At 39.3% G+C, this 26,597-nt stretch overlaps 1 protein-coding gene across 1 annotated transcript; it reads left to right on the forward strand.

The window, feature by feature from the left end:
• The first annotated feature begins 12,167 nt into the window (after window positions 1-12,167).
• Window positions 12,168-26,133, forward strand: LOC124156417 (glucose dehydrogenase [FAD, quinone]-like). Its single transcript, XM_046530963.1, has 3 exons — window positions 12,168-12,263; window positions 18,523-18,775; window positions 23,923-26,133. The coding sequence occupies exons 2-3, from the start codon at window positions 18,524-18,526 to the stop codon at window positions 25,555-25,557; spliced, it is 1,887 nt and encodes a 628-aa protein (XP_046386919.1). The 5' UTR covers window positions 12,168-12,263; window position 18,523; the 3' UTR covers window positions 25,558-26,133.
• The last annotated feature ends 464 nt before the right edge of the window (window positions 26,134-26,597 follow it).

The following is a 26,597-nucleotide window of genomic DNA, read 5'->3' on the forward strand; positions in this document are numbered from 1 at the left end:
AAAACTTTTCCGAAAACCACAGGGCTGAGGTTACATACATGTGGGAAAATATTTACGACATTGGCTCAGCACGACCACTAGACGATCCATCATCATCCTCCCAAAGGACTATGAAAACGGCTAGATCGTACAAAGACTCCGACGAACTGAAAGAGCCATGATTTAATTCCAAGTGAACGTGGTCCAGCATAGAGACAGTGACCAGGAGTAATAACCGAGAAGAATTTATTGAACTCTTTGGCGGGAAAGACTGATTACTGTGAGCGACCTGGGACAAGAAAAGGATGGACATCTGAAACTAAGAAATGGCACCGACAATAACCCCGAATCAAAAAGGGAGGAACAATATGAAGGGTATTATATTATACAGGGTGTCCCATTTATCTTGATCACCCGCAATAACTTTTTGCCCAGATGTAAATTCAAAAATGTGTCAAGCAAATGTCCATTACCCGTCAATGGGACATTAATCAGCATGACTGCCTTCATGAATGAAAATTGTACTTTGTTTTTCCACATTTATTTACACGCGACCGCGGTTTCGACGCACTGCGTCATCATCTGGCGAGGAGTACAATGAAAGATCGTCTTATATATAAACCAGAGTAGTGGGGGGTAATCAAGAGGTAGGGGGTCGCGTGTAAATAAATATATGTGGAAAAACAAAGTAGAATTTTCATTCATCATGAGCAACTTCCATAAAGTAACGCCTGAAACCATCAATGACTGCCTTCATTGTAGCTTTGTTATTTACAAAGATATGAACAGCGGTATGTCTTTTTTAAATGGCACCCAATATTTTTTATTCGGCAATTCATTTCCTCTCCTAAAGGCTTATTCAAAAATGTAGCACAGTGGACCATTAACATAAACACATTATCATGAAAAATGACTGACTCACTAGCGCTTAGTGCAGGTACGCGGGTATTGGAACTACTCCACTTGCTGCCGTTGACAGTGATTAAATGAAAACATAGTAAAATGCACAACAGTCATTCAGTCAACCATCGTCCGTTGAATTGCCGAATAAAAAATATAGGGTGCCATTTAAAAAAGACATACCGCTGTTCATATCTTTGTAAATAACAAATGGGACACTCTGTATTTGCATCCGGGGTTCGATCGCTAAGTATCTTTTATGAATCTTTAAATGGCAAGCCTTTTTCCTTAAAGTTCGCGATTTTCTTCGACATTCGGCGAAGAAGAATGCAAAAAGAAAGCAACAACAGACTTTATAAAAATAATTCTTTGTTGCAATCATTATTTAATTATGATTAGTTTTCAACATATCGATACCTCCACGGCACAAACGCTCGATGAGCGTATTTGATTCGGTGGGCGATTGTTGAGCGTATTTGCAGTGGAGGATTCGATATCTGAATAATAAAAATAGGTTTTTGATATACACACCAAACTAACCCGCAAGCTACCTTAAGCGTGTTGTGGGAGATACTAGGACACCAGCCGTGATAATACTAAAAACATTAAGCACACGCGGTTACAGATTTGACTGCATGAGTTCGAGCTCACATTTAATTAAGTTCCAAATCGTTCGAAAGAAAAACGTTCCGTTTCATTCCCAACCTTTCGGCAAAATACTTTTCTAATTTTATCATTTCTGTAGGACTAAGAACTATACGGAATACTTTCACTTTTACACTATGGCTTCTAGGGTACCCTATTGTGGGCATTTACATGTAATGTATTTACGCTGATAGCGCTTTCCCATGATTATTACCTACCTGAAAAAACGACCATGGACCAAAAATTCACGGTGCATTGCGATACTTCCGATGCAAAAACGATCAACAATCGCCCACCGAATCGAATCCGCTCTTCTAGATAACAATACGAATCCGTAATTCTTCGTCACCATCACCCAGCCCAAATAAACACTTTGATTCACCGCTCCTACACAATAAGTGACCACGACAACTTTGCCGAAGAGAGACGGAAGATAGAGGCCATTCTACGGGGAAATGGATTCGACGACAGAGTTATTTCTCGCACTTTTAATACAATCACCGAAAAGAACGAAATGAAAAACAACACCGCAGAAGCCGCGAACTCATCCATAAACGACCTCAGCAACCAGAAGAAAGCCTTCCTGCCATACATTAAGGGGACGACTGACGTAATAGGAAATATCCTACGAAAATTCCAGATAAGGACAATCTTCTCGCCTCACACACAGATAAAGCATCTCCTAAACACCGTCAAGGATAGAGCTCCACTACAAGTGGAAAGGGTTTACCAAATTCCTTGCCAGACCTGAGGGAAGAACTACATCGGCGAAACAGGCAGGTCGGTCAAAACACCCCTACTTAAAAGAGCACGCGAGAGCGATTCGACTGGGGCAATCAACTAAGTCCGCGGTAGCCGAACACGCAGCGCTTGGTCACATCATCGACCTCAAGGAAGTCAAAATCCTCGCCAAAGTTAAAGGTTTTAAACAGAGACTCGTCAGAGAAGCCATTGAAATATCCAAAGAAGATAAGAATAATTTCAACAGAGACACCGACATTAAAATTAGCCGTACTTGGCAACCAGTAATAAGAAAAAACACGCAGCAACCCACTCCCCCAACCTCCGGCTCCCCTCCCCCCACCACCTGACGCAGATACCTATATAAAAGATCATTAATTCCCATCTCTCCACAATCCCTTGAAAAAGCGACCAGCATCGGTCGGGAAACGTTGGGGCCACCCAAGAATTGACGCGGCGACATCGCCCAAAAGTTTTTAATCATGAATACGAATCCGCTAAGCTGGCAGTGTCCGGAGCCTAAATGCTCATCTCCTATGCTCCAAGCTTGGAGCTGAGCCCTTATGCTCCGGTCACTGCCAGCTGAGCGGATTCGTATTGATGGGCTATCTAGAAGAGCGGATTTGATTCGGTGGGCGATTGTTGAGCGTTTTTGCAGTGGAGGTATCGATAGCTCTCGTTTGCACACACTACGCCCTCTTCAACAATACTAATAGTTTTTTTTTAATTGAAACCTGTAACATGTCAAACGTCACAGCGAATAATCTAGCACGCAGGGACGGATATGGTTGAGGCCTCTTCTGCAGACCTCATGTGCCCGTTGACCCATGAACCCATAATCAAGAACCCTACATGTAAGGTTCTTGCCCATGATAATGGTTATGTGCAACGTATAAAATTGCTAAAGAAGGGTGACGAGAATAAAATCCGCTCAAAAATATTTCCCTATAAGTAATAATAGCAATAATACCGGCGAAGGGTAAGGCTATAGACATGCACATTGAGCGAACGAGAGGCGTTCCTAATACAGCTCGTTGATATTTGCTTCACGCGCACGCCAAACATTTTTTAATAAAGCAAAGAGCCCATTAGCCTTCACAGAGTTTATTGATATGCTGCGCGTGGAGCAATGAATCCCCAAGAATTCCAATTACACAAGGCCGGTAAGGGTTCGTCGCTCATGTGCCTGAGTGGAGGAGAAAAGGAAGATGGGAGTGCAACGCTCTTCAACACGGAAGATTGTTCTCGATAAATCATCACCAAGTACGCATGGATTCTCTACTACGCACCACCAACGTACTTTAAGGAACATGAAAGAGGATGCCGAAGAGATAATACTGATACACAATGAAACGTGTCTAAAAAGGCCACCGATCGTATTAAGGAAAGTGGCCGCTTAAGGCGGTGACTGTCGAATAGAGGTGGGAGAAGTAAGGTTTTCACTAATGAGAAATAATTGAATGAGCACGGCGTTACGTTTCCACCTAATAATGCCATGATTATCTAGCTAAAATCTATCTGGTTAAAATAGGTAAATTTCATTCATAAAATACCATTTGCAGCAATAATGGTTTCCGGTGACGTAGGGGCGGTTATGCTCTCTAACTCTTTTGATGCCCTGCGGAATGTAGTGTTTCTTTATTATAAGAGAGTAATTACAAATCGACATTCCGCAGTATTTTGTGGAATTGAATTTCGGGGCTGGATTAAGTATTGGCTGGTGGCTGAAAATCTGCATCCAACTATTTCCAATATCCATAACTCGATGCCAAGTGAATAAACCATTTGCATCAATTAAGTATTCCGCAAACGATGAAAAGCGATGATAAGCATCAAAATATTATGCAAGATGATAGGACAACACTGTACCAACTAGAATACTGTTCTTGTGTAACTCGTATTATAGTGTTCAATAAATTCACCAAAATATTACCACACGACCCTTAGAATGAGGCCCCTTCGATTAATGTCCTGATGCTCAAATATTTAGAAGAGAAGTTACAAACGATAAGGATTTAACTTAGGTGGTTCCCAATTGAATTCATCAGACCCATTTAATTTTACATCACTCAAAGCATACACGCGAGGCTAGTGTGACACATTCAGTCAGAGTCTCGCGCAGCAGTTTAATTGCTAAAATTTTTTTCAAACCCCCCACGACTGCAGAACAAAATTCACAGGTCTCGGCCAAAGTATCCGACGCTCAATGTATAATGTCGATGGGTTGCAGCCGTAATAAATTGGGTGCTTAAATTGTTAAATTCCGAGGGTATTAAGTAAGTGCGCCAATGTGCGCGGGTAACATCATAGAGACTTTAACGCTCCCTAAAGGAAGATCTTGGAACAGAGGGATAATATTTGTATGATTAAAATACAAACAAACCTGATCTGCATAACACTGCCATTAAAGTCGAATTATAGCCTCGGATTATAATATAAGACACGGTCTCCGGCGTTACTTGTGGAACTGCTTCATCATAAAATAAAAATACTTTGTTCTATTCCAGACTTATTATTGACCACAGATTATTTTATCGGAGTTTAAGTCTTGAATAATTTTAAATGCAATTTTTTGCCAAAGTTTCGGTATATACATGCACCTTCATCAGGGCTATGAATAATTATTAGATAAGTAACTTTGATACATAAAATATCATGACAATTGATTTCACAATAATTAAATAAAAAAGAAAAAGAATTTAGTAGAAAATAGATTAAACAGAAGTGACTAGACTTTTGACCTACCTGTTCTTGCAATGATTTGGATTTGTTTATTGATGGTAACTATGCAAATATATAGTTACCCATCAATTTTGATTAATTAAATAATAATCAATTTTTCTTAAATTGTTGACGGGTGATCTTAATTATAACAGATTTGTTTTTGGTATCATGTACTATTATTACAAATAAACTTTTTTTTGCTAAATTATTTTCTGTTCTCAAAATTTCGGTATTTATTCGCTTATTTATAGTATCTTCTTTTTAATTAATTTACACCTGAGTGCTTTTTTATTAATGCAAAAATTGTTTCTATAATCTTTTTTGTATCAAAATTATGAACTCATATTCATTCATAGTCCTGATGAAGGTGTATAAATATACCGAAACGTAGGCAAACATTTGCATTTTAAATTATTCATGGCCTATACTGCAAGACACTTAATCAACATGAAATATAGAGATCGTGAGAGAGAGAAAAAACCTAAATTGCCATTAAAGATAAATAGACGAATTCCGAGAGCAAAATTCGGATCGCTATATCCCCTAATCAATATCCATGAAGAGAGAGACAAAATAAATACTACAACTCATTATTCCTTAGTCATAATCAACACACCACAGCAAAAACCAACCATTCTGGTCCTCTCGCATTTAATCCATCATTTTAACAATAGTAAATGGCTGTTACCATAACGCCGAGAGATAATATCATTTCCACCAAAATTAACACATTTTCTCAACCCCAGAGCAACTCAGTTTACCAAGATTTTCCAAAGCTCTTTTCTCATCGCCTTTATACATTATTTTCCTGACAAAGTTCATAATTTTCTCCACGTAGGCGCTTTATCCTAGGACTACCAACTAACCTACAACAAGGATTTTGCATGTCTTCGAGTCTTTAAATATCTATTGTGATGTATCGTCTTCTTTTGACTATTTCCACAAAAAGAAACAGGTTTTCCTATTCTCTTCTACACCAATATTCGTATCAATACCATCTTACCTAATTTCAGCTTCTTTCTTTAAACCAATATTCCATCGCCGTTTTTATTCGACTTCCGATGGAACCAGAAACAAATACGATCGGCAGAAAAAAGCGGGGACTCGAAGAAAAGCTAGCGGCCCAAAGGGAGGGGTTTTTTTTACTTATCGCTATTACCGCCGAAAACAGCACAATGAGGCCTTTACATCGGAAGTTTAACCCTTATACTGCCACTGGGCCGATATATCCGCCCTAGCTGGCTGAGCGAAAACTGCCAGGGGCCGATTTATTTGACTTTTTTTTTCGTGATTGTGGCCTTTTCAACGGCTGTAATTTAAGTAAACCCCCATAATCTATCTATGGTCATAAGATACAAATATATCTTAAGTATTGGGAAAAAATTTAGATGCACTAAATAAAATTAAGTAGATGAAAAATTTTAAAATCTGAAATGTTGCTAATTCCGGTAAATAGCCTAGGCAGTCTTAGCACACACCACCCGAAATGGGCTGGCAGTAATAGGGTTGAGCAATCAACAACCGACGATCACAGACACCCATGTACTGGAATGAGCAACCTATCTAGCCGGGACTCGAACCCGCGACCTTCGCATCGAGGACTTATCCACGCCGCCATCGCAGCCGTCTTCCCACCCATGTGTATATTTATGGTTGGATGTCAAGCGACCTGAGGGCCTGTTTCAGTGAAGGAGGGAGGAGGGGGCCCTTCGGGGAGGGAGAAGCCATCGCAGAGGTCGACCTTGGCGAAAAGGCTCGCTACAGCAAGTGATCGCGTGACCTTCCCACTTCAAACTCAGGAACCCAAAGGACGGAGCACGAGACGGGTCGGACATGGAGAAAGCACGGAATGACACGTACACCCGAGAAGTTTCCACCGAAAAAAATAACAAGGCACACTTTCCATTTCAATTATTCTTCTCTTTTGCATTTTAGTATTAATTTTTCGCAAAAAATTATATTTTTTCTAATAAAATAAAATTACTCACAATTGTAAATTATTAATGAAAACAAAAATGACTATTGCCTGCCACACAGAGAAGCGTCAAGACGTTCCTGTTACCATAATGAAATTTCCCATAAATATTTGGCTGAAAGCCCAACGTCTGACAGAGATAGAGCCTATTTTGAAACTTCCACGATATAAACATTAAGTTCTCGCAAAAGTGGGACCTCCGTGAATAAGAAGCTAGACATTAAGAGGATGAATGTGGGGAATATTGAAGGATATTAAATGATACGGGATGGATTGTGTATCAACTACAGTGACCTCCCTAAATAACTCTAACAGCACCCATCAATAACAATCGGTAATAACCATATGATAGGGGTAGATCTGAGGAAATTATTATGTCTTGTGCTGTGGCCTGGAAAACAGTGAAACCTTAATCAATCTCTAGCATAGCAAAGAAACATTTCACCACGCCCCTGCTGCACGCTGAAATTTTAAATACCCAGCGCATAATGCGAAAAAGAGTTTACTAGTACGGAAATAAGTATTTTTATAACTAAATAAAGAAAGAAATTTGGCGAAAAACCCCTTAGGTATTATAAGGGACTCCTCCATAAGGTTTTGAATAGTTGCCCAATATGCAAAACCTGTCAAACTAATATTCCCAATGCTAGCATTTCTTTTAACATTCAGCCCCAAAAAACAAATTCTCTGTACATGGCGAAGAAGTCATCTAATGCCTGTAAATAATAGAATAAAATATAATATTATTAAATAATAATAAAAGCTCACGTTAAAGCCACGCAAAAGTCACGCACGCAAGATGGGTGAGATAAAATTATGTACCGCATATAATCAATTTCTCCCATGCATGATATATGAACCATAAAAATGCTCGGATAGAAATATATTCAAATGACAATATAAATTGCAACAAAATAATTTTTAATTAAAGCTGCCAGAAGTAAACCCATTACCTCACTACCCTGAGCTCCACGATTTCACTCCGCTACCTTAACTATGTAAACGTCACGGGATATACCCATTTGTTCAATTGTCTACACATCATACAACAAAAACAAATATCAAGATTAAAATTGTAGTAAAGCACTGTTCTTTCAGGTCCATCAAATGAAAGACCCTTGTAATAAAAGGAGCTAATTTTTATCCTACACATCTATCGGCAACAGCCCTTGCCTCCGTCGATGAAACCGCACCTTCATCATCTTCAAAAATAATTACTAGGACTAGTCATCGTTTGTAATTAAAATAATCCAAGTAGGTCTTCATAATACACAATTATGTTCAGGATATTCAAGCAAAGAGTCAGTAATACCAATTAAAAGGAAGGGACGTTGAATAATTTGTTAAGGCACCAGAAATTACTTCCACAACCATCAATACCCGCATTGATTTACAAACTAGATAAACTCTTATTTGTTTGATTTTTGACGAGTCTAAAAGCTCAATGACGTAAGCATATTAGTTGGTAGACGAAATCTTTCAAACATAAAAATATTCTGGTAAATAAATAACACTCTAATATTGAACTCTTCTCTAAATAAGTCTTAACTTCGATAAGAGTAAAAGAAGATGCCGGCCTCGGTGGCGGCGGGCGGCCTCGGTAAAGTCCTCGCCTGCCAAACATGAGGTCGCAGGTTCGAGTCCCGCCTGGGTAGTAACCCTCATCCAGGGCATGGTTGTTCGTTTACGTTTCATTGCTAAATTCGTAGAATACCCCGATTTAAAACGGCATCTGAGAACTGTTTTCGGAGGTTTGGGAATAAAATTTAAAAAAGTAAAAAAAATGGTAACTTCACACTCAAAACCCTAGCCACAACAACGTGGTGAGATTAAAATTACTAAATCCTAAATCATAGTATCATTTTTTCCGTCATTTTTGAACTACAGTGAGCGCTCAAACGATTATGGAAAAAAGGCCGTTTCACGCGATTATTTTTTGCAATGACCCCAGGGATTCAATTCCTTTTTCTATCGCTCGCCATATCCCTTTTTCCGTCGCAGAAACCATCGTTTTTCAGCCAATCAGAACGCACGCAGAAATTTTACCGCCGCGTTTGGCTTTTGATGGAATGACAGCCGTAAACAGTGAGCACTATGGAAAAAAGCGATGGAATAAGGTACGGCGGAATAACCGCGTGATTCAGAAAATTATGCTTCCGAAAACCGTACAATCCTACAGTTCAAGAGGGAATATAACAATGTTCACAGAAATACACTCATCAAATACGAGTACAAGTCGAAGAGACGAATTCTTTATTAACCACGAGGTTATACTACAGCGAAATAATAATTATAAAAAAATTTACATTCAAAAACATATAATTGACTTTACTCTTTTCTTTCGCGCCAGTATTCGATTTTATCGTTGTCCACGTCCTTCACTGGTTTCCTGTTTTAAATATTAAATCGTAATTCGATACTGAATTTTATATTAAATTTAATATAATTTAAAAAAAATTGTGATAGAATTTGAAAATTAATAAGTGCCGTCGATGACGTCACAGACACATGCCAAGTGATTCGCCACTTCTCTGCCACTCATTTGCCGCGCGCATCCGTCTCACGTGATCAATTGTTATTAACACTCCACTGCGCAATTTCTTCCTACAATGATACGCTCTCCCTGATCGAGTAAATGATCAAAAAATCCAATTACGTCACCAACTCATGAAAAGAAGACAGTAAATTTCGCATTCTCTCATTTTAAAATGATGAGTAAATGACTGGATGAGAAAAAGTTTATTATCTTCCCAAAACTTATATCATTTTTTTTAATAATGTGCGATTTCGTATCAGACTGTACGACATACTCCCTGCTGTGTTCGTTAATTCTTACTTACGTGCTGCCCAAAATAGCACAAAAATATGCAGACGCGTCAAGTCTCGGAGCTATGAGTTCAACCACCTAAGAAACCTGACCAGGTCAAGATGAAAGGTTGTGGGGGTAAAAGGAGGCAGGTGAGAGGGATGAAGATTAAAGGTAAAGGGTGGGTGGATTTCAGATAAACGCCTGCAGAAGAGCTAAAAAGGGGAGACCAAGGATCACTTGATGGTAGGTCTTCACCCTCGAGACCTTGAAAGATGTCGCTCGGGTTCAAGAATTCCTCCGAGCAGGATACGAAAGGTCACGCTCGGAACGTAAAGCAGTGGCTACACCAAACCACAAGTAGAGAATCAGAAATAGAAAATGTATTTGATGACCAATTAAATATTTCACACCGATTCCGTAAAATAATCAACATTTTCCGATGAACAAACACACAATTTTAATTACAACCTAATCCAAAAAATGCTTTAAAATTCTGCAAACTGCAAACAAAACATAAAGGAAGATAAATATTTGTAGGAAATCACCCATAACACAAACTCTATGAGTCAATCGTAAAACTATGAAATTTTATTAATTGAAAATATTTTTATGCCAAATTAATTTGAATAAAAAGCACCGGATTAGCAATACCACCTCATTTAATTAGATCATTCTTCAATATAATAACCCAGAGGTACAAAATAATATAGAATTCATTGCAGGTACATTTTTTATAACATCAATTAATAATCATAGTTGATTACTCATTTCAAGCACTCACAGAAGACTCCGCATTAATAGGAAAGCTCTAAGATAGAAGTGAAGTTCAAACATATTTCCAAAAGAATTGACGCGTTGACAAGCTTACAGCAGCAAATTTGCCTTGAATGTTCACATTATGATGGAGCACCTTTCTCTACCTTCTTATAGGCAACCTGTGCTGGAAAACATCATCAATTTCAAACAATAAAAGCAGTAACAAAACGAAGTCTTTGGCTCAGATTTTCCTCTGCTCATCAAAAGAGACATATCGCCAGCGCGCTGCAGCGCAGGTAAAAAAAATAGCAAAAACAAAAGAATAGTCATTCACCAACAAGTCAAGTCTCCTAATTTAATGGTTCTCCAATGACTTTCCGTTGGTAAAAGTTATCGATTTAATTCATAAATCAACGGCTTGTTTTTAAAACTAGAGCATAAAATCTAACAACAATCTACTTTCGATGGCTGACGTTATCATAGACTGTTGTTGTTCCTGTTCATTAAGGCAAAGAGGCACCAATGAAATGTTATCCACTATCCCACCTTTTGGACCATGATTATTATTATTTCACCATTACATTGAGTTGGACATCAAAAATCGATCGGCAAAATAAGGGTCTCCAAAATCCTAGGTGCGCCGACAGTCATTGAACTTCGATAAACGAAATTTATGAGTTAGGCCAATGAACTCTACGAAATGGAATGCTGATACCCCTCCAAAGTGAAGCCAAGAAATTTCGCAACTGGCCATCTTGGGAATATCCTCCAGAATTACGCCCCATTTAAATACAATAATAATAGCGCAACTTTGAAAGTATATCTCAGCTCATAAAATTCGGATAATATTACGGCTTGAAAGATGTACATTATTTGCATCCCTTAAGACAGTTTTTCTACCTCAAAAATGCACCATACATTCGATCAAATTTTGCTCATTTTCTCATTAAATTTGCATGAGAGTTGGCCGAGCCACGAGGGCCCGAATAAGAGCTTCAGCTTGGCTTCACCTGCGGATGATTCCCGCAATCGGCATGGAAATCACTACCCCATAATTTCAGGCTAAAATATAAAACTGTTTCGATTGGAATTTGAAAAAAAATCCAAATACCTACTTCGAGGGACTCTAGGGCTTTGAATTGAGGGAATGTATCCTAGAACTTAGAATTTAGTCCATCGGAAATCAATTTTTCTTGTTTTCTTGTTATTGGGCCACTAAAAATTGGCAATATTGCTGCAAGTGGACTTTTGAAATACATGAATAAATAAATTTACGCCGCAAATGAAATTTCAAACAGGCCTTTTAACATGCTCTTCGCACCGCGAAACTAATTCATGCACACGCCACGTCCAGAATCCGTTTTCGGACTGGGAAACCTGTGGATGGAGGCGGTTTAGGAATGCCTCTCCCCCTCAACTCCACCCTCCCAGCCCGCACCCTATGGAGGGGGTGCTGGGGAGGGGGGAAGTGCAGAAGTAAACGAACGGAAGAGGAGGTGGGAGAGGGGAGACTAGTTCCGAGACCCGTTCGTAGAGGACCTGCAACAGTCAGGACGAAGACCTCGAAATAAAAAGAATGATGATAAAATAAAATAATAAGGGAGAAACGAACGACCGACAGGGCCCCTCGGTCAGTCAGTCTCCTCCCTCGACGCGGAAGGAAAGGCTGCCTTTACGCCGCGAGAGAAGCTCACCTCGGATCTCATCCTGCACGGGACGCCACAAGCATAACAGGTGAGTGAGCGGTGTGGAGGTCAAGAGCAAACCAGTGCAAGAGAGAACATTCGCAAATGTATTGGTGCCTTAACTTACAATTAGTGCCTACGTCGTTAATACCGTTAAGCCTGAATCACACGATCATTTTTTTTTTCGTCGCGAAAGTGACTACTAGAGCGATCACTTTTCCCGTCGCGAAAAAGCGATCGCTCCAGTGATCATTTTTCTGAATCACACGGTCACTCCCGCCGTCGCTTTTCGCTTCACTTCCGATATCACATCTCGTTGTCATAGGACCCCCATTACGAAAATATATAGCGTGTTTGTTTATCTATGCCATTCCCACGATTGTCAAACGTTGCGCTGCAATCGCTCCATACGGGCATGCGTTCCGATTGGCTGATATGGGGTTTGAGTGACGGTTTTAGCGACGGAAAAAGCGACCGGACGAGTGATGAAAAATAGCGATGGGAATTCTCATCGCGATCGCGACAAACAATTGCCGGCGACGATCATTTTGCGAGTGATCACTCTAGTGATCGCGATAGTGATCACTTTCGCGACGAAAAAAAATGATCGTGTGATTCAGGCTTTACCAACACCGAGATTACACCATTGAGACAGTCCTCTCGAACCCAAACGCATCCGTCTGGGACTTAATAAGGGTAAAATCTAAGTTAAATTTTAACTGATGGGATACTAAAGAGGCCAAAAGCAACCTCGTGCGAAATTATTTAAGAATTGATTACCTTTCAAACTAATTTTTTGACAGAACCCAACATTGGAACATTGAGACCATCAGATAGGGAGCAATGAAGCCGACGGCGAGTTTACCATAGTAGAATCTCAGAATCATTTAAACTGAGCTGGTAGAATCGTGGGTATAGAGAACAAATGCGACCCCTACACCGGAACATTTTGAAACCGATAGCATCTATACGATGGATACAGCTCGAACATAACCACAGCTCCCTTTCGTTACAACAAATATTCCGGGTTAAAGTTCGCACTAAGCGAAGCTGACTATCAGTGTCCTCCACTCTCAACGGGATTAGACTGCAGGAGGAAAAAATTTTGTAGTCGGTGAATTTCTACTAGAAAAAAAAAACATATATTGTACGTTCTAAGGGCCCTTCGATTCCTCGATAGAATATTGCTTCCTGCGCATTTTAGCGTAATGCTAGACAACACATTTATTTCGGTTTTTCTCTATCCTATTTCGGAGTAGTTAGATTATCGCATGACCATTTCCCAAAAAGAGCTAGGGCTACAACTGCCATGCTCAATAGCGGGGCGAGTACAACAATAGTTAAATATAAAAATGAGAATGGAAATTTTGTAGAGGTTTAACCCAAAAAGACGGTAGCAAAAATTTCAAAGAAGCTCAGCTGCATACCCCAGCTCACAATGAATGGAAACATATCCCTAGGCAGGAATTTGAACAGGTGATGTCACTAGCGTAGTCATCACGGACACGATACCAAAAGATTTGACTGGATTATTGAAGGACATACTCGTATGACCTGTGTTGCCCTAAAACACCTAAGGTATATTATGAACCCGTTTTTTCCAATCCACTCTCATTTATTTTTTATTTGGTCACTGTGCGTTTTATAGAATCTCATCGCAAACATATATGGCAATTTATTTGCATTAAATTTCGAAAAGAGAATTATCCTGAAGAGAAAAGAGTTCACACAAAAATGAAGAATCAACGATGCTACCGAGAAAGTCAACACCTTCAGACCTAGAATATACTAAATTTAAAGTCAATTTTTCAGTCAATGCACGAGCAATAAACTAATAATGATTAATACATAAATTCTTCTTCATATTCAATTTCCACCTTAAATGAAACAAATAGACAATACAAAACCCAACTGAGTAATTTTTCATACTACAAAAAAGCCGAATAGGGGCAATGAGAGGCCATCATGCAATAATGAAGTATGATATTTATGTTAGAAAAGAGATGGAGAAGACATTTAATTACAAGAGTTGTCCTAGATTAGATCTCGAAAACATTGAGAACACTAAGTTTTACTGTATGTCAAACAATCACTTATACCACTTAATTTTAACAGAGCGCGACCCGGGTTTAAATGAATTATCATCATCTTCAGGCGCAAATTATGATTTGTTTATCTAATTATCGTTACCTAGTTACTTGATGAATTTTAAAACGGACGCCAGACTAGGGGAAAATGACGGGTAGAGATATTCATTTATAAGAGTACTGTATTGACTTTCAATAATTTTTTTAATTGATCGTTTGACTGCTCCCTGTTAGTAGATCGTTGAACTGCTCCCTAGAGTCCAATTCACGGCGGTCATTGCAAAATTTTAAAATATTCATTTCGAAATCGCTCCTATGGCAGTTGCAAATTAAGTGTTTAGCAAAATTACTTTTTTATCTTCGTTATATTTGTAAGCACATAAATGTTCTTTCTTCATCATTTCAAAACTTCCACTGTCTGTCCCATGTATACACCATTGCAATCGCTGCATTTCAATGAATATACTCCACATCTATCCAATTGGTCTATCTGATCCTTACATTTAACGATCAGTCTCCCTTGAGTGGCATAAGGTTTAAAAGTCATACGGAATGTGTCCTAGGGTAAATGGTGAGCCATTTTCAGAGAAAGTGCATATAGGTACGTCAAAGTGCACCACTGCTTCTTTTTATCCTCGTCCGCCGAAAACATGTGGTCGATAGCCAATCTTCTCTGTTTTTAAAAAATCAGTTTGTCTATTAAATTTTGAGAACAAACGTTGGCTGAAGCTATTCGTTTAATGGTGATGATTTCTTTCTTAAAGTCTTCTTTTGAAAGTGGTATGCTAAATAGGCGATGAATCATGGAATGAAAAGCCATAAGTTTGTGTGACATTCAGGAAAACTTATAATGGAATACCACAAAGTAAATCAAGAGTTAGTGAATTTTATAGAGAATACTATTGCAGCAGAAAATAGTCGCAGTCTCCATCATTTTTTGGAGCGACATCATCCCCAAGACAGTTTTTCTCCTCACAAGATCCCTCACGCCAAAAAAGTAACATCCCAAGACTGACTGCAGCTATAAAAAAAAGTTACGCCTTACATGGAGTGACCACGTCCAGAGCTTGAAATCAAGGTTATCCAGAACGTGGGTTTAAATTCCTCAGTCTCGTGAAAAAATAAGAACAAACTGCTTTGTAAAAGAAGGATGTAAAGAAGGATAAAAACACAAGAGTGACATACGTGGAGAGAAAGTTATCTACAGACCGAATATCCCTTAGCCATTACTCATAACAGACGCAAAAACCGTATCACGGTCAATGTTGTCCTATACCAATCGTGTACACTTCAACCCCTTTCTTTCCTTCTCTGTCTCGCTCATCTTGTGATGGACCCTGAGTGCTTCATAGAATATTAGTTAAATAAAACATTGCAAAATTTCTACATAAAATATTATACAACGACGCGTATCATGGTTACAACACTCTCAAGTACGACAACTTGACAACGAAAAGCGTTGCGCTAAAATAAATTCAGTGGAAATATTTCAACGTCTTATTCAACTAAAATTAATAACTCCCAACACATCGTGCCACGCATCATATAAAGGCTTCATTGAATGCTTGTGAACCAATATATACATTAAATTTTCTTTAATTTCCATTTCGTAAAACCGGTTCAAAGACCACTCCGGAACACGAGGAGAGCGGGAGGAATGACCTTCAGAAAAATCCCGCGACAGAGAAGCTGAATTCTTACTAAATCTTCTGAATAAGATGGAAAGCGAAATCACCAATTTTGGTGGAAAAAGAGTAAAAAAATAAGTTGCACGGCAAAACTCATGAAAATTCACTAAAATTAAGTGAATTTTCATGAGAAAAAATAGTTTGATGCAATTTCAAGCGTTTACACATGGTTTACACCCTAACAAACCTAAAAATTGCTTAAGATTTTAGATTCTGCCAATTGTATTTTTATCTTCAGTTAAAAATGCATATTTCAAATATCTGAAATTGAATACCTACATGAACTATTATGACGACTGTAAATATTATCCAGCTATAGAATTCGCCTGAAGATGCCACAAGACGATGACAAGCTCCATATCAATGTAAAATACTAAGTGGAGATATACAGCGCCATTATTATTCTGAGTGGAAACGATAGATTACTCAGGGACTTGAGTATTGCGGGGAAAACTATATGATTTCACTCTTGCCAATCGGCTACGAGTATATTAATAGATAGGAAATAGATATCAACGATAATAGTAAATTCTCGAGCGATGACACTCAACCACGATATACATATGATGATATAGTGAGCATTAGCAATGAATCTCAACGAAAAAGACATTCATTAATATTTTAGGTAGATTTTAATAATAATCTCCTTCATGCAAACGTTCTCAAGTCAACGGATGCATTACAGCACCAACTTTTTGGCTCTCTCTCATGCTGTCAGGCTTTTACCACTCTAGGCGCTAAGTTAAATTCTGTATACATGCAAAATTTTAGAGGAAGCAATACTTGCTTATGTTATGTAGCACATGGAGCACAGGCTGATATTTTATTTTTACAACAGAGAGAGAATTTTTTCAGCTTTATGTTTATTAATAATAACTATTAGTAAGCACACTAAATTTTACAAAATTTATGGTTTTCTGGCGGTACAGAAGGACAAAAACCTCTAAGTATATTAGCACACTTGCTATTATTCCAAGCATAAATATCTATGAAAGCAATAAATACCACACTAAAATTAACATGCTTCACGCAATCTATATGTGGCAGGTAAATTGCCTTGATTTCCTTGTTTACACAGGGAAGAAATTACGGCCGCTTTCGCAAGTCTGTGTTAACCCTAGCGTAAATGACAAGTTAACACCGAATAAAACAGCGTGAAGCGCAATTATCTCCTCCACGCTATCGAAACTAATGTGGAACTGCGAAAACATACGGCTAAGGAACAATAGCAACAGAACATTACCCTTGACATTCTTAAGACAAGAGAAACAACTTCCTTAGGAAAATGCATGAAATAAATATAATCCTGAAATTCAACAGGTATGTCCAGAACGTCGGAATACATAGTACATTCAGTCTCTTTTTCCGAGAACTAAAGTACGTTGACTCCGAAGAGGAGAGTTAATTGGATGCTTTACCAGAAGGGAACAACCATAAAAAAGATTACTTTAATTACGTAAATTGGTTACACAGCCAGTCCGGGAAATACTGTAAGTGCTTCGAAACAATTGCTGTGCACGTCATAATTGAGATACGGGGAATACGACTACCTCCTGCTTGGGCCTTTTGATATACAGCGAACTTATCAACTCAAAATATAATGGAAACGTGAGAAGAGACGGTAAAAATCGATATCCCAGACCTGAGGAAGGTAAAGTAGCGGATGACTTCGAAAAGGTTCACCGATGGCTCGTCCAAGGTAGTTTTCAAATTCTATCACAGACCAAATGCCATTGCTGAGATTCAGCAGTGAGACGTCACGTGCACGACAATAATGCCGTTTGGCAGAGGTAATGCGTTAGGAGGCATTACACCAACTTGTTTAACAACAAAAAACAAGAGGATGAACACTGGCCGTAGCCTGTAGGACTCAGTCCAAGTCCGGGTCAATGCGATTAATTTTCCTCGATGGGCCTTTCACATTAAGATCTACGAATATCCCCGAAAGTGAAAGCAACGAGGAGAATTTTAATGTACGGAACAATTGAATGTGTCTGGAATTTAAAGGAGTCAATATAAAGGAATCTCTGTCAGACCGTAGATTGAAAAATAGACTAAACCTTTTGGATAAATTCAAGAGTAGTGTATTTTCTGACGAAGTTAGTCATATCTTACGGACGCCAACATACTACGGAAGATCAGATCATATAAGTAAAAGAAGAGAGATAGACTGTAGAACAGTAAGATTCAGAATGTCTTTTTTTCCACGATCAATAAGAGATTATAACGGCAGCGATAAAACTCATAAATAGATTAGATTACTTGTAGTGTAGCCTACTAACCTATGTAAAACTTAATGCATGTTTCTTAATTTTATTATTATTTCTAATAGCATATAGTAGTATAATTTGTTAGTATGCGTGACGTATTTTGTACTGTGTGGTGAGCATGTTCTAATTGCATGCTGCATGCTGGTGATTGATCCAAACACCCTAGAGGTGGCTAGCAGGGTATTATGTAGATGTATATACAAGGAGGGTGCTTCTTTTCTTGGCCAAAAGATGATGACTCTCCATTTTCGTTCCCTTTACAGGATGAAGTCGCGGACAGAACACGCAGCGTGGGTTCTCACGCTGCTACTTCTGATGACCAACGCACCAGGAAAGGCTTTTTCCCCTAAAATGCTGGAAAAGGCATTTAACTACTACTTCCCTCACCCGAGGGACAGAGAAGGAATTCCATACGACACCACTAACTTCAGAGCGGAATACGATTTCATCATAGTCGGAGGGGGGACGGCTGGCTGTGTCCTAGCCAATAGGCTTACGGAAATCCCTGGATGGCAGGTACGAATGCATATTGTCAATTGAAAAGTCATCCTTAAATATTCATTTTTAAAAAAACTTTGACCATAGTTCCCTTTCCTTTATAAGAACGGGAAGTACTCAGTCTTTCAAAGTAACTATAGCTAGAACTTTCAAGATGGTGACCCCGGCAGGACTACCCTTATTATATGAGATAATGCACATAATGGCATTTAATTTTTGGGCTGAGTCACCTACAGTTATATCCATGGGTTTGGCTAATTGTTTTGCCTCGGATTCAAGATTTCAAGCATGCCCAGATGAGTCAAATCAATCATCATCATCTGGTGTACTGCCTGCTGACAGGTCCCGCACACCACTAGTCTCCATTGGCTTATGTGGCGTGCTTTCTTCTTTCTTTACTCATATCTACTGATCTTCACCAGATCCACCAATTTTATTCTTCTCCTCCCGATCTTTTCACTCCTTCAACTGTCGCCTCTAGAACCAAAGCCCCCCCCCCCATTTCCCCCTCATCACATGGCCCAACCAGTGTCCTTTCCTTTTCATCATATTGATTGGAAGCGACCATTATCGGTGGCGGCGGGGTAAAGTCCTCACCTGCCAAACCGAAGGTCGCGGGTTCGAGTCCCGCCTGGGTAAGTTACCCTGGTCCAGGGCATAGATGTTTGTGGTTGTTAAATGTTATCAACCCCCATGTAAAGGCCGAATAGTGCTGTTTTCGGTGGTGTGTAAAATAAATTTAAAAAAATAAAATAAAATAAAATTATTCTTTTACTTTCCTCAAAACCTCCTCATTTCTCATCGTATCTACCCACCTTCCTTTTTCCACCCATCTTTACACCCACACTTCATAAGCTTCTATTCTTATTCTATTACTTTCCCCCTAACCTAACGTTCATTCCACAGACTTGCATGAAAAAATTCCCATCAGTAACGCTTAAGGTAAAGTAATGCTTTTACTGCAAAAAAAGTTTTTCCTCTGGCTGAAAGGCCTATTTTGCCATTGCTATCCTTGCTTTTAGAATCACTATACTAAAAAATCAGGCCGATTGTTAAAATTTAGAGGTCGCTCAGGAGTCGTAAATACAATAATGATCAATTTTCTCAAATAGACTAAATGACATCATTTATAAGGATAAAATTAAAAGTTGCAGAACTTTAGGATCAAAATTCACTTTGATTTCACTGGTCCAAGGAAGAGTCTTCGAAGAATAAAATATTCTAGTACCCGTCCGTGCGCTCCTATCTTAAATCCCTGCGCCGGGTGCTCGCGACCAGCACTCACGTCTCAATCAGCTGATTGGTCCTGCGCTCCCGCCCCCACTGGCCTAACTCCCCCTCGCGATCTTCCTGGCAAGGGCCAAGGAAGCAATTTCTCGTCGGCGACAGCGAGAGAATGGTGATTCTTCGCAAATTATGGAACACCCCAACAGCTCTAATTTAATACGTCCATATTAAACTCATACGGCTTCACAAACAAAAACTTTCCAACAAGATAAATGCTCAAAATTTGTAATTTTGACTGGAAAGTGTAAAGAAGAATGTTCTACAGTTTTAAAACTTCTTTTTTCTTCATAAGCCACATCTTAACAAACACTCGTGGCCGCGGTGACTACAATTGCATTTCAAGATTTTTTTATTGTGCATATTCACAGAGACACCATACCTAGTCTCTCTTCCACCCATTTTTACCCTAGCAAAAAGTTAGACCCCAACTCTCAAACCAACCCCAAAATTCTGCATGACCGAAGCTTTTCTAATTTTTCCAACTCCGAAAATCTTCATGCATAACCCCGCACCAACAATAATCCCCCCCTTACCAACGAAAAACTACTCAAGATCGACACGGGGTCAACATCCAGGCATGCAGGAGAATTAGTACTCCAGAAGCGTGGAATACGCCCTGGCGACTCATCATATCGCTCAAAGACAAAAGGGGATCGGGTTGGTATGGTGGCTAGTGTGTTGGCTTCCCACCCGGCGGGATCGGGTTCAAATCTCGATCGTGGCAGAGAATTTTCAGAGATTGCCTGATCCCTGCTTGAGTGTTGTGTGGAGGACATTTCAAGCGCAACACTCCGTCCGTCGGATGGGACGTTAAGCCGTGGTCCCCTTGGCGCCTTTCGTTAAGAGCAGGCAAATGCCGACGCCGGGTTTCTCTCCACCCTTCCTTCCATTCCCTTCCCTCATGACGCAAATGACCTCAGCTGTCGGTCGCCTCCTCCAAATACCATAACATATACTACCTCAAAGACAACAGTAATAAAGAAGCAAGGCGCAAGTGGTACCTCCGCCCGGGAAAATTTCATCCCCTCCCCCTCTAAGACCCTAAAAAGTTACCCATTCCCCCATAACCCTTAGCATTCCCACTCTCCGACACCGAAACCTTACCCTAGAATCAGTGAAAGGACTTCCTTAAAGACGAACTAGGTAAAACTCAGTTCACTAGATAATATTGTACTAAAGAACTAAATGCGTGTTCAAGCAATGACCAAACCAATTGAAAGTAAATAACTTAAGGAGAAAATCATACAAAGTCGAAATTAATCAATGATAAAAATTTGCACCATATCGTGCAACAATCAACGTTTGATAACCCTAGGACTTGCCAACAAACTATTCCAATGTTGTTAAAATCATTGAAAAAAATTAATGCCATTATTTATTATATCGCCTATTATCGACAACTCTCAAAGCCAGTGTTACAAAAAATTCTTCTTTCCTCCGTCACTCTTATGACCCACTCAAATAAGCAAGTCAAGCGCATGGAATTAAATACATTATCCTTTTTCTAACAATAGACACATGAGGAGCAGCCAAAATAAGTTATTTTGTCACTAAATTTATCCATTTCTCATTTATTTAAGTAAATTTCACATACAGCCGTGACGCCAATTTACAGTGAAATAAATACCTGCGAGGTATTCTCTTTTGCTTCTCGTTCGGTTCTTCGGTTGATGACTCCTCCGGTATTCGACCTTGTAACTGGAAACGGAGCCGAATCCAGAAAGAATTTACATGATGGAAATAATTTGTGCAAAACCTAGCTTGAAACATTCACTCCAGCACAATTTCCTTAAATTGCAGTTACTTTATCGATCCGATCAATTTCTACGATTACTTGAGGCATCGTTTCAGGTATTTTTTGTAACATAACACCATGAATTTCGATTTTGAATACTAGGCTATATAAATGAAGCACTAGTGTCATTCCAAGCCAATGGGATCCTAGTCCTCTCAGATTTTCATGCAAATTGCCAGACATATTTTTCCTCTGAAATGAAAACAAAACCTTTTGATACTTTTCGCAAAAATGAAAAAAAAACAGCTAAAAATGTTATATTTTATGCATCGGGTTTTCGCGACGCACGAAATTTTCGACGTCACATATTTTTGGGAAGTAATCAATGTAAATGTATCTTTTTAGGACTTGTTTTAACATTACCTTCTTTCTCGAATCGGAAAAATTATCAAAAGAATGAGTGCGACTGTTTTTGTACACACAAATATAACTCTCTCTCTCTCTCTCTCTTAGGGTCAGACCCTCAGACTCATAACCCTCAGACTTACCCGGAAAAAGGCATTTGGCCTTTTATGGCCACTTTGCCAGTTCTTACAATTTTGGTCAGCAGTTTTTTTACACAAGGATACTTATCTTTTTAATGGTTAGTTAGGAAAAAAGACAATATTTCCCCTTTCAATGGTAAAATGAGCGTATAGTATATATATATTACAATATAAAAGTAAATTTTTATTAACAAATACGTTTTTCGGAGGAACCAAAAACGACAAATAAATTTTTTATGAGGCTGACAGTCCCTTAGTTAACTGTTCATATACAAAGAAAACCATTGGGCGAATGAAGAGTCAATATATAGATAGGTAAAAACCAATTTAAGTGCAATTAACTGTATTTCATTGTATTTCGTAGTTTCTTTATGTTATGATGTTAAGAATTAATTGAGAGCATTAGTGAGTGAATTTATTTTACTCTTTTTAGGGCAATAGAAAAAGTTGTTTACAAAGTATCGTATTAAGATCAATTACAACAACAAATATTTCTGCGTGGAATTATTCATGGGTGAATAGGATATGAAAAATTTGACTTTTCAAAAAATTAAATAGTAAATTCCCTACCATATCATTCTCCTCTTCTCTTTTTAACCGCTTCATTTTTTCCACTTAGGTATACTTTACCTATTTCCCTTACGCTACCTGTTTTTTAAATTTTAGCTCCATCAATTTTTCATTTACGTTTGATGCAAACAAATAAATGCACATAAGTAAAAAAGCCATGATTAATTGATTAGTCTAAAATTACACAGAAAATTTCCTACATTATCTTCCTCATCATTTCGTGTTAGTTCCTTCCTCTACTTCAACACTTTTTCTAGTTTACTGCTGCTTCCTATGTTTGCGAAAACAAATTTGCTGCTATGATTTTCTATCATTCTCCTTCGATTTAATGTTCGCAGCGCCGCCATATTATTTTGGTGGCCATTTTTTAAACTTCTCCCCATACTTCATTTTAAACTATTAGATAGAAAAAAATAAAAATATTAGGGTTTCCACAATTTTATGATTTTATGATGACACATATATATAAAATGAAATTCAGTAGAACATGCAATTTTTATTATTGACCTATAATTTGTGTAGACAACAAACATTAGCACCCATATGTTTTGTTACTTTTTCTATTTGACAAACAAGTTAGCATTAAAGTAACTCCTAAAACATGTTAATTACAATGATTACTTCCCAAAAATACGTGACACCGAAAAATTCATTTTCTTGAATTTAAAGCAAAACTATTTTCATATGCAGGCAATTATAAATGCATAGGTTTCTCACACAGTTATTTTTAAGAGAAAGTATTCTGAATGACATTTATATCGCACTTCGGCCATATTTTTTAGCATTCGCCCAGTAACGCACTAGCGTACACAATAATAGCTTTAGAGCCTGAGCAAAAACTATGAATCCGCATAAACCAGTATTTTTACTGGTATTTTACTTGCCCATTACTATTGATACTTCGGAGAAATAAGTGCATTATTATAGTTGCAAGCTTCCATACAACCCTAATATTCATTGCGTGATTATGAAAATAGATTATACCGAACTAATTAAACAAAAATAATACCAAACGAAATATTTCTCAGGTGCTTCTGCTCGAGGCAGGTGGAGACGAACTAACCCTCAGTGACATCCCCGTCTTCGTCGCCTTCTGGCAGCTCTCACCGATGAACTGGGGATACAGGACCGTTTACCAGGAGGGCATGTGCGGCGCAAACAAGGACGGCCGATGCAACTGGCCCAGGGGGAAAGTCCTGGGAGGAAGTAGCGTCCTCAACTACATGATCTACACCCGCGGGCATCCCAAAGACTACGACGAGTGGGAGCAGCAGGGCAATCGTGGCTGGGGATTCCGAGACGTGCTCAAGTACTTCAAGAAGTCGGAAAACGCTCACATACCGGGAGTCTTCGGAGGAAGCGATGGCAACAGATCACCCTACCATTCGTCCGGAGGCTATCTGGACGTCGAGCACCTCCGATACAGGACGCCTCTATCGAACGCCTACATTTCAGCCTTCGAAGAGATCGGCATAAGATACAATCCCGACTACAACGGAGAGTATATGGAAGGAATGAGCTACCTGCAATCCACCACAAGGAACGGATCGAGAGTGAGCTCAGCGAAGGGCTTCCTCAGGCCGGTCAGGACGAGGTCCAATCTGCACGTGGCGAAAAACTGCCACGTGACCAAGATCAACATAGATCCTAAGACAAAACGAGCCACGGGAGTGGAGTTCCAGAGGCATGGCAGAAAGTACTCCGTCAGGGCCAACATGGAAGTGATACTTTCAGCAGGAGCCATAAATTCGCCACAGATACTTATGCTTTCAGGAGTGGGACCTCAAGATCACCTTAAAGAGAAGGGGATTGCCGTGATCAAACACCTTCCAGGAGTGGGGGCAAACCTGATAGACCACTTGTCGTTTACCGGTTTTGTACACACCATCGAAGTTCCATATGCCGTAATCCAAAACAGGGATGTGAACTTCGAAAGCGTAGCAAAGTACTACGAGCACCATGACGGCCCACTCGTACTTCCGGGAGGAATCGAGAACATAGGGTACATAAGGACCAACCTCTCCGAAGGCGGACTGCCGGACGTCGAACTGCTCATGCTGTCCACTAGCCTGGCTGGCGACAGTGGCTGGGTCACCAGAAGAGGCATCGGAATCACCGACGAGTTCTACGATCAGTACTTCGGACCGCTGAACAACCGTGACTCTTGGACAATCCTCCCGGTGGTCATGAGACCACGATCGCGCGGGAGCATCAAGTTGAGGAACGCGAACCCGTTCACCTGGCCCGTCATGAGGGGCAACTACTTCGATGACCCCCTCGACATGGAAGCGATGGTGGCCGCCCTGCAGCGGGCAAAGTCGCTGGGAAACACGGAAACCATGAGGAAACTGGGAGCGAAACTGTACGAACGTCCCGTGCCGGGGTGCGCGCACTTATCTTTCGGATCGGACGAGTACTGGCGCTGCGCGGTCAGGCAGCTGACCCTGCCCCTTCATCACCAGTGCGGAACGGCGAAGATGGGACCCGCAACGGACAAAATGGCAGTGGTGGACGACTCCTTGCGAGTCCACGGCATTAAGAATCTGAGGGTTGTGGACGCCTCCATAATCCCCACCATGGTGGCAGCACATCTGTACGCGCCCGTGCTCATGATAGCAGAGAAGGCGTCGGATATGATCAAGACGACGTGGAGATCAGTGTAGATTATTTAAAAAAATCGGGAATTACAACGGTTGCCGTAGAAGGATAATATTTTCTACCATATTAGTGCATTTTTAGCAAGTTTTTTTTAACGTTTTCTCGAATGAAAATTACTTCGTGGAAAGGTGAAGAAATTCAGACAAATTGAGTATCTGCAGACATTCGGATCGAAAGATGGGCGAAGTTCATATTAGTGAATATCTTGGAAAACATTTGTTTTGCATTTCCGCAAATGAAAATTATTTTGCGCAAAATTCAACAAAGTCAACGACGTGGATATGTGCAAACATTCTGATTGAAAGATGAACGAAACTCATCTTTGCCCCAGTCTACGTGAAAATGATGTAAAGTGGTCTCACCACCATTTTCCGTCGAAAACTGTGATAGCAAAGAATGTAAAATACCAGGGAATCATGACAGCAGAGGACAATGCTATACTTTCCTCGATATCCCACTATGCGTGAAAATGTTCACATTCAGAGGTAAAATAGTTACATTGTTTCATGTTGAAATTCTGAAAATTTTTAAAATAAAATCACGTTTAAATGAAGTTAAACACATAGCAACGCTATACCTCTCCTAAATATTTCGAAAACGTCACAATCTGTGGATATCAAGTCAAAGTATGTGGATATATTAACAGTGTATATCAGTTATTAAAGTGAAAAAGAATATTTTCTAAAGCTGACAGAAAATATTTATTGACAACTTCATCATTTAATCCCGCTAAACCCAGCTTTCAACCATTCGGGAGTCAGATTGAATACATTTCTTCGGTAACTAAGATTGTAAATCTATTAAAATAAAAATTTACATAATTTATACCAAAACTATGACCAAATACTAATTTTAATGTGTCTTCGAAAACCTAATGCGAAGGGTTTACCCCATTATCACATAGTGTACATCGCCATCCGAGGATTTTATATATATTTGTAAGAAAAATATACGTACTACGAGGAAAGTGTAATTGAAACGAGCATGAATAACAAAGGACTGGATTAATATCTCGTCCCAATTCACAATTAGAAATTACTCAATC

This window comes from Ischnura elegans, chromosome 3, assembly GCF_921293095.1.
Source record: "Ischnura elegans chromosome 3, ioIscEleg1.1, whole genome shotgun sequence".
Taxonomy (NCBI): Eukaryota; Metazoa; Arthropoda; class Insecta; order Odonata; family Coenagrionidae; genus Ischnura; species Ischnura elegans.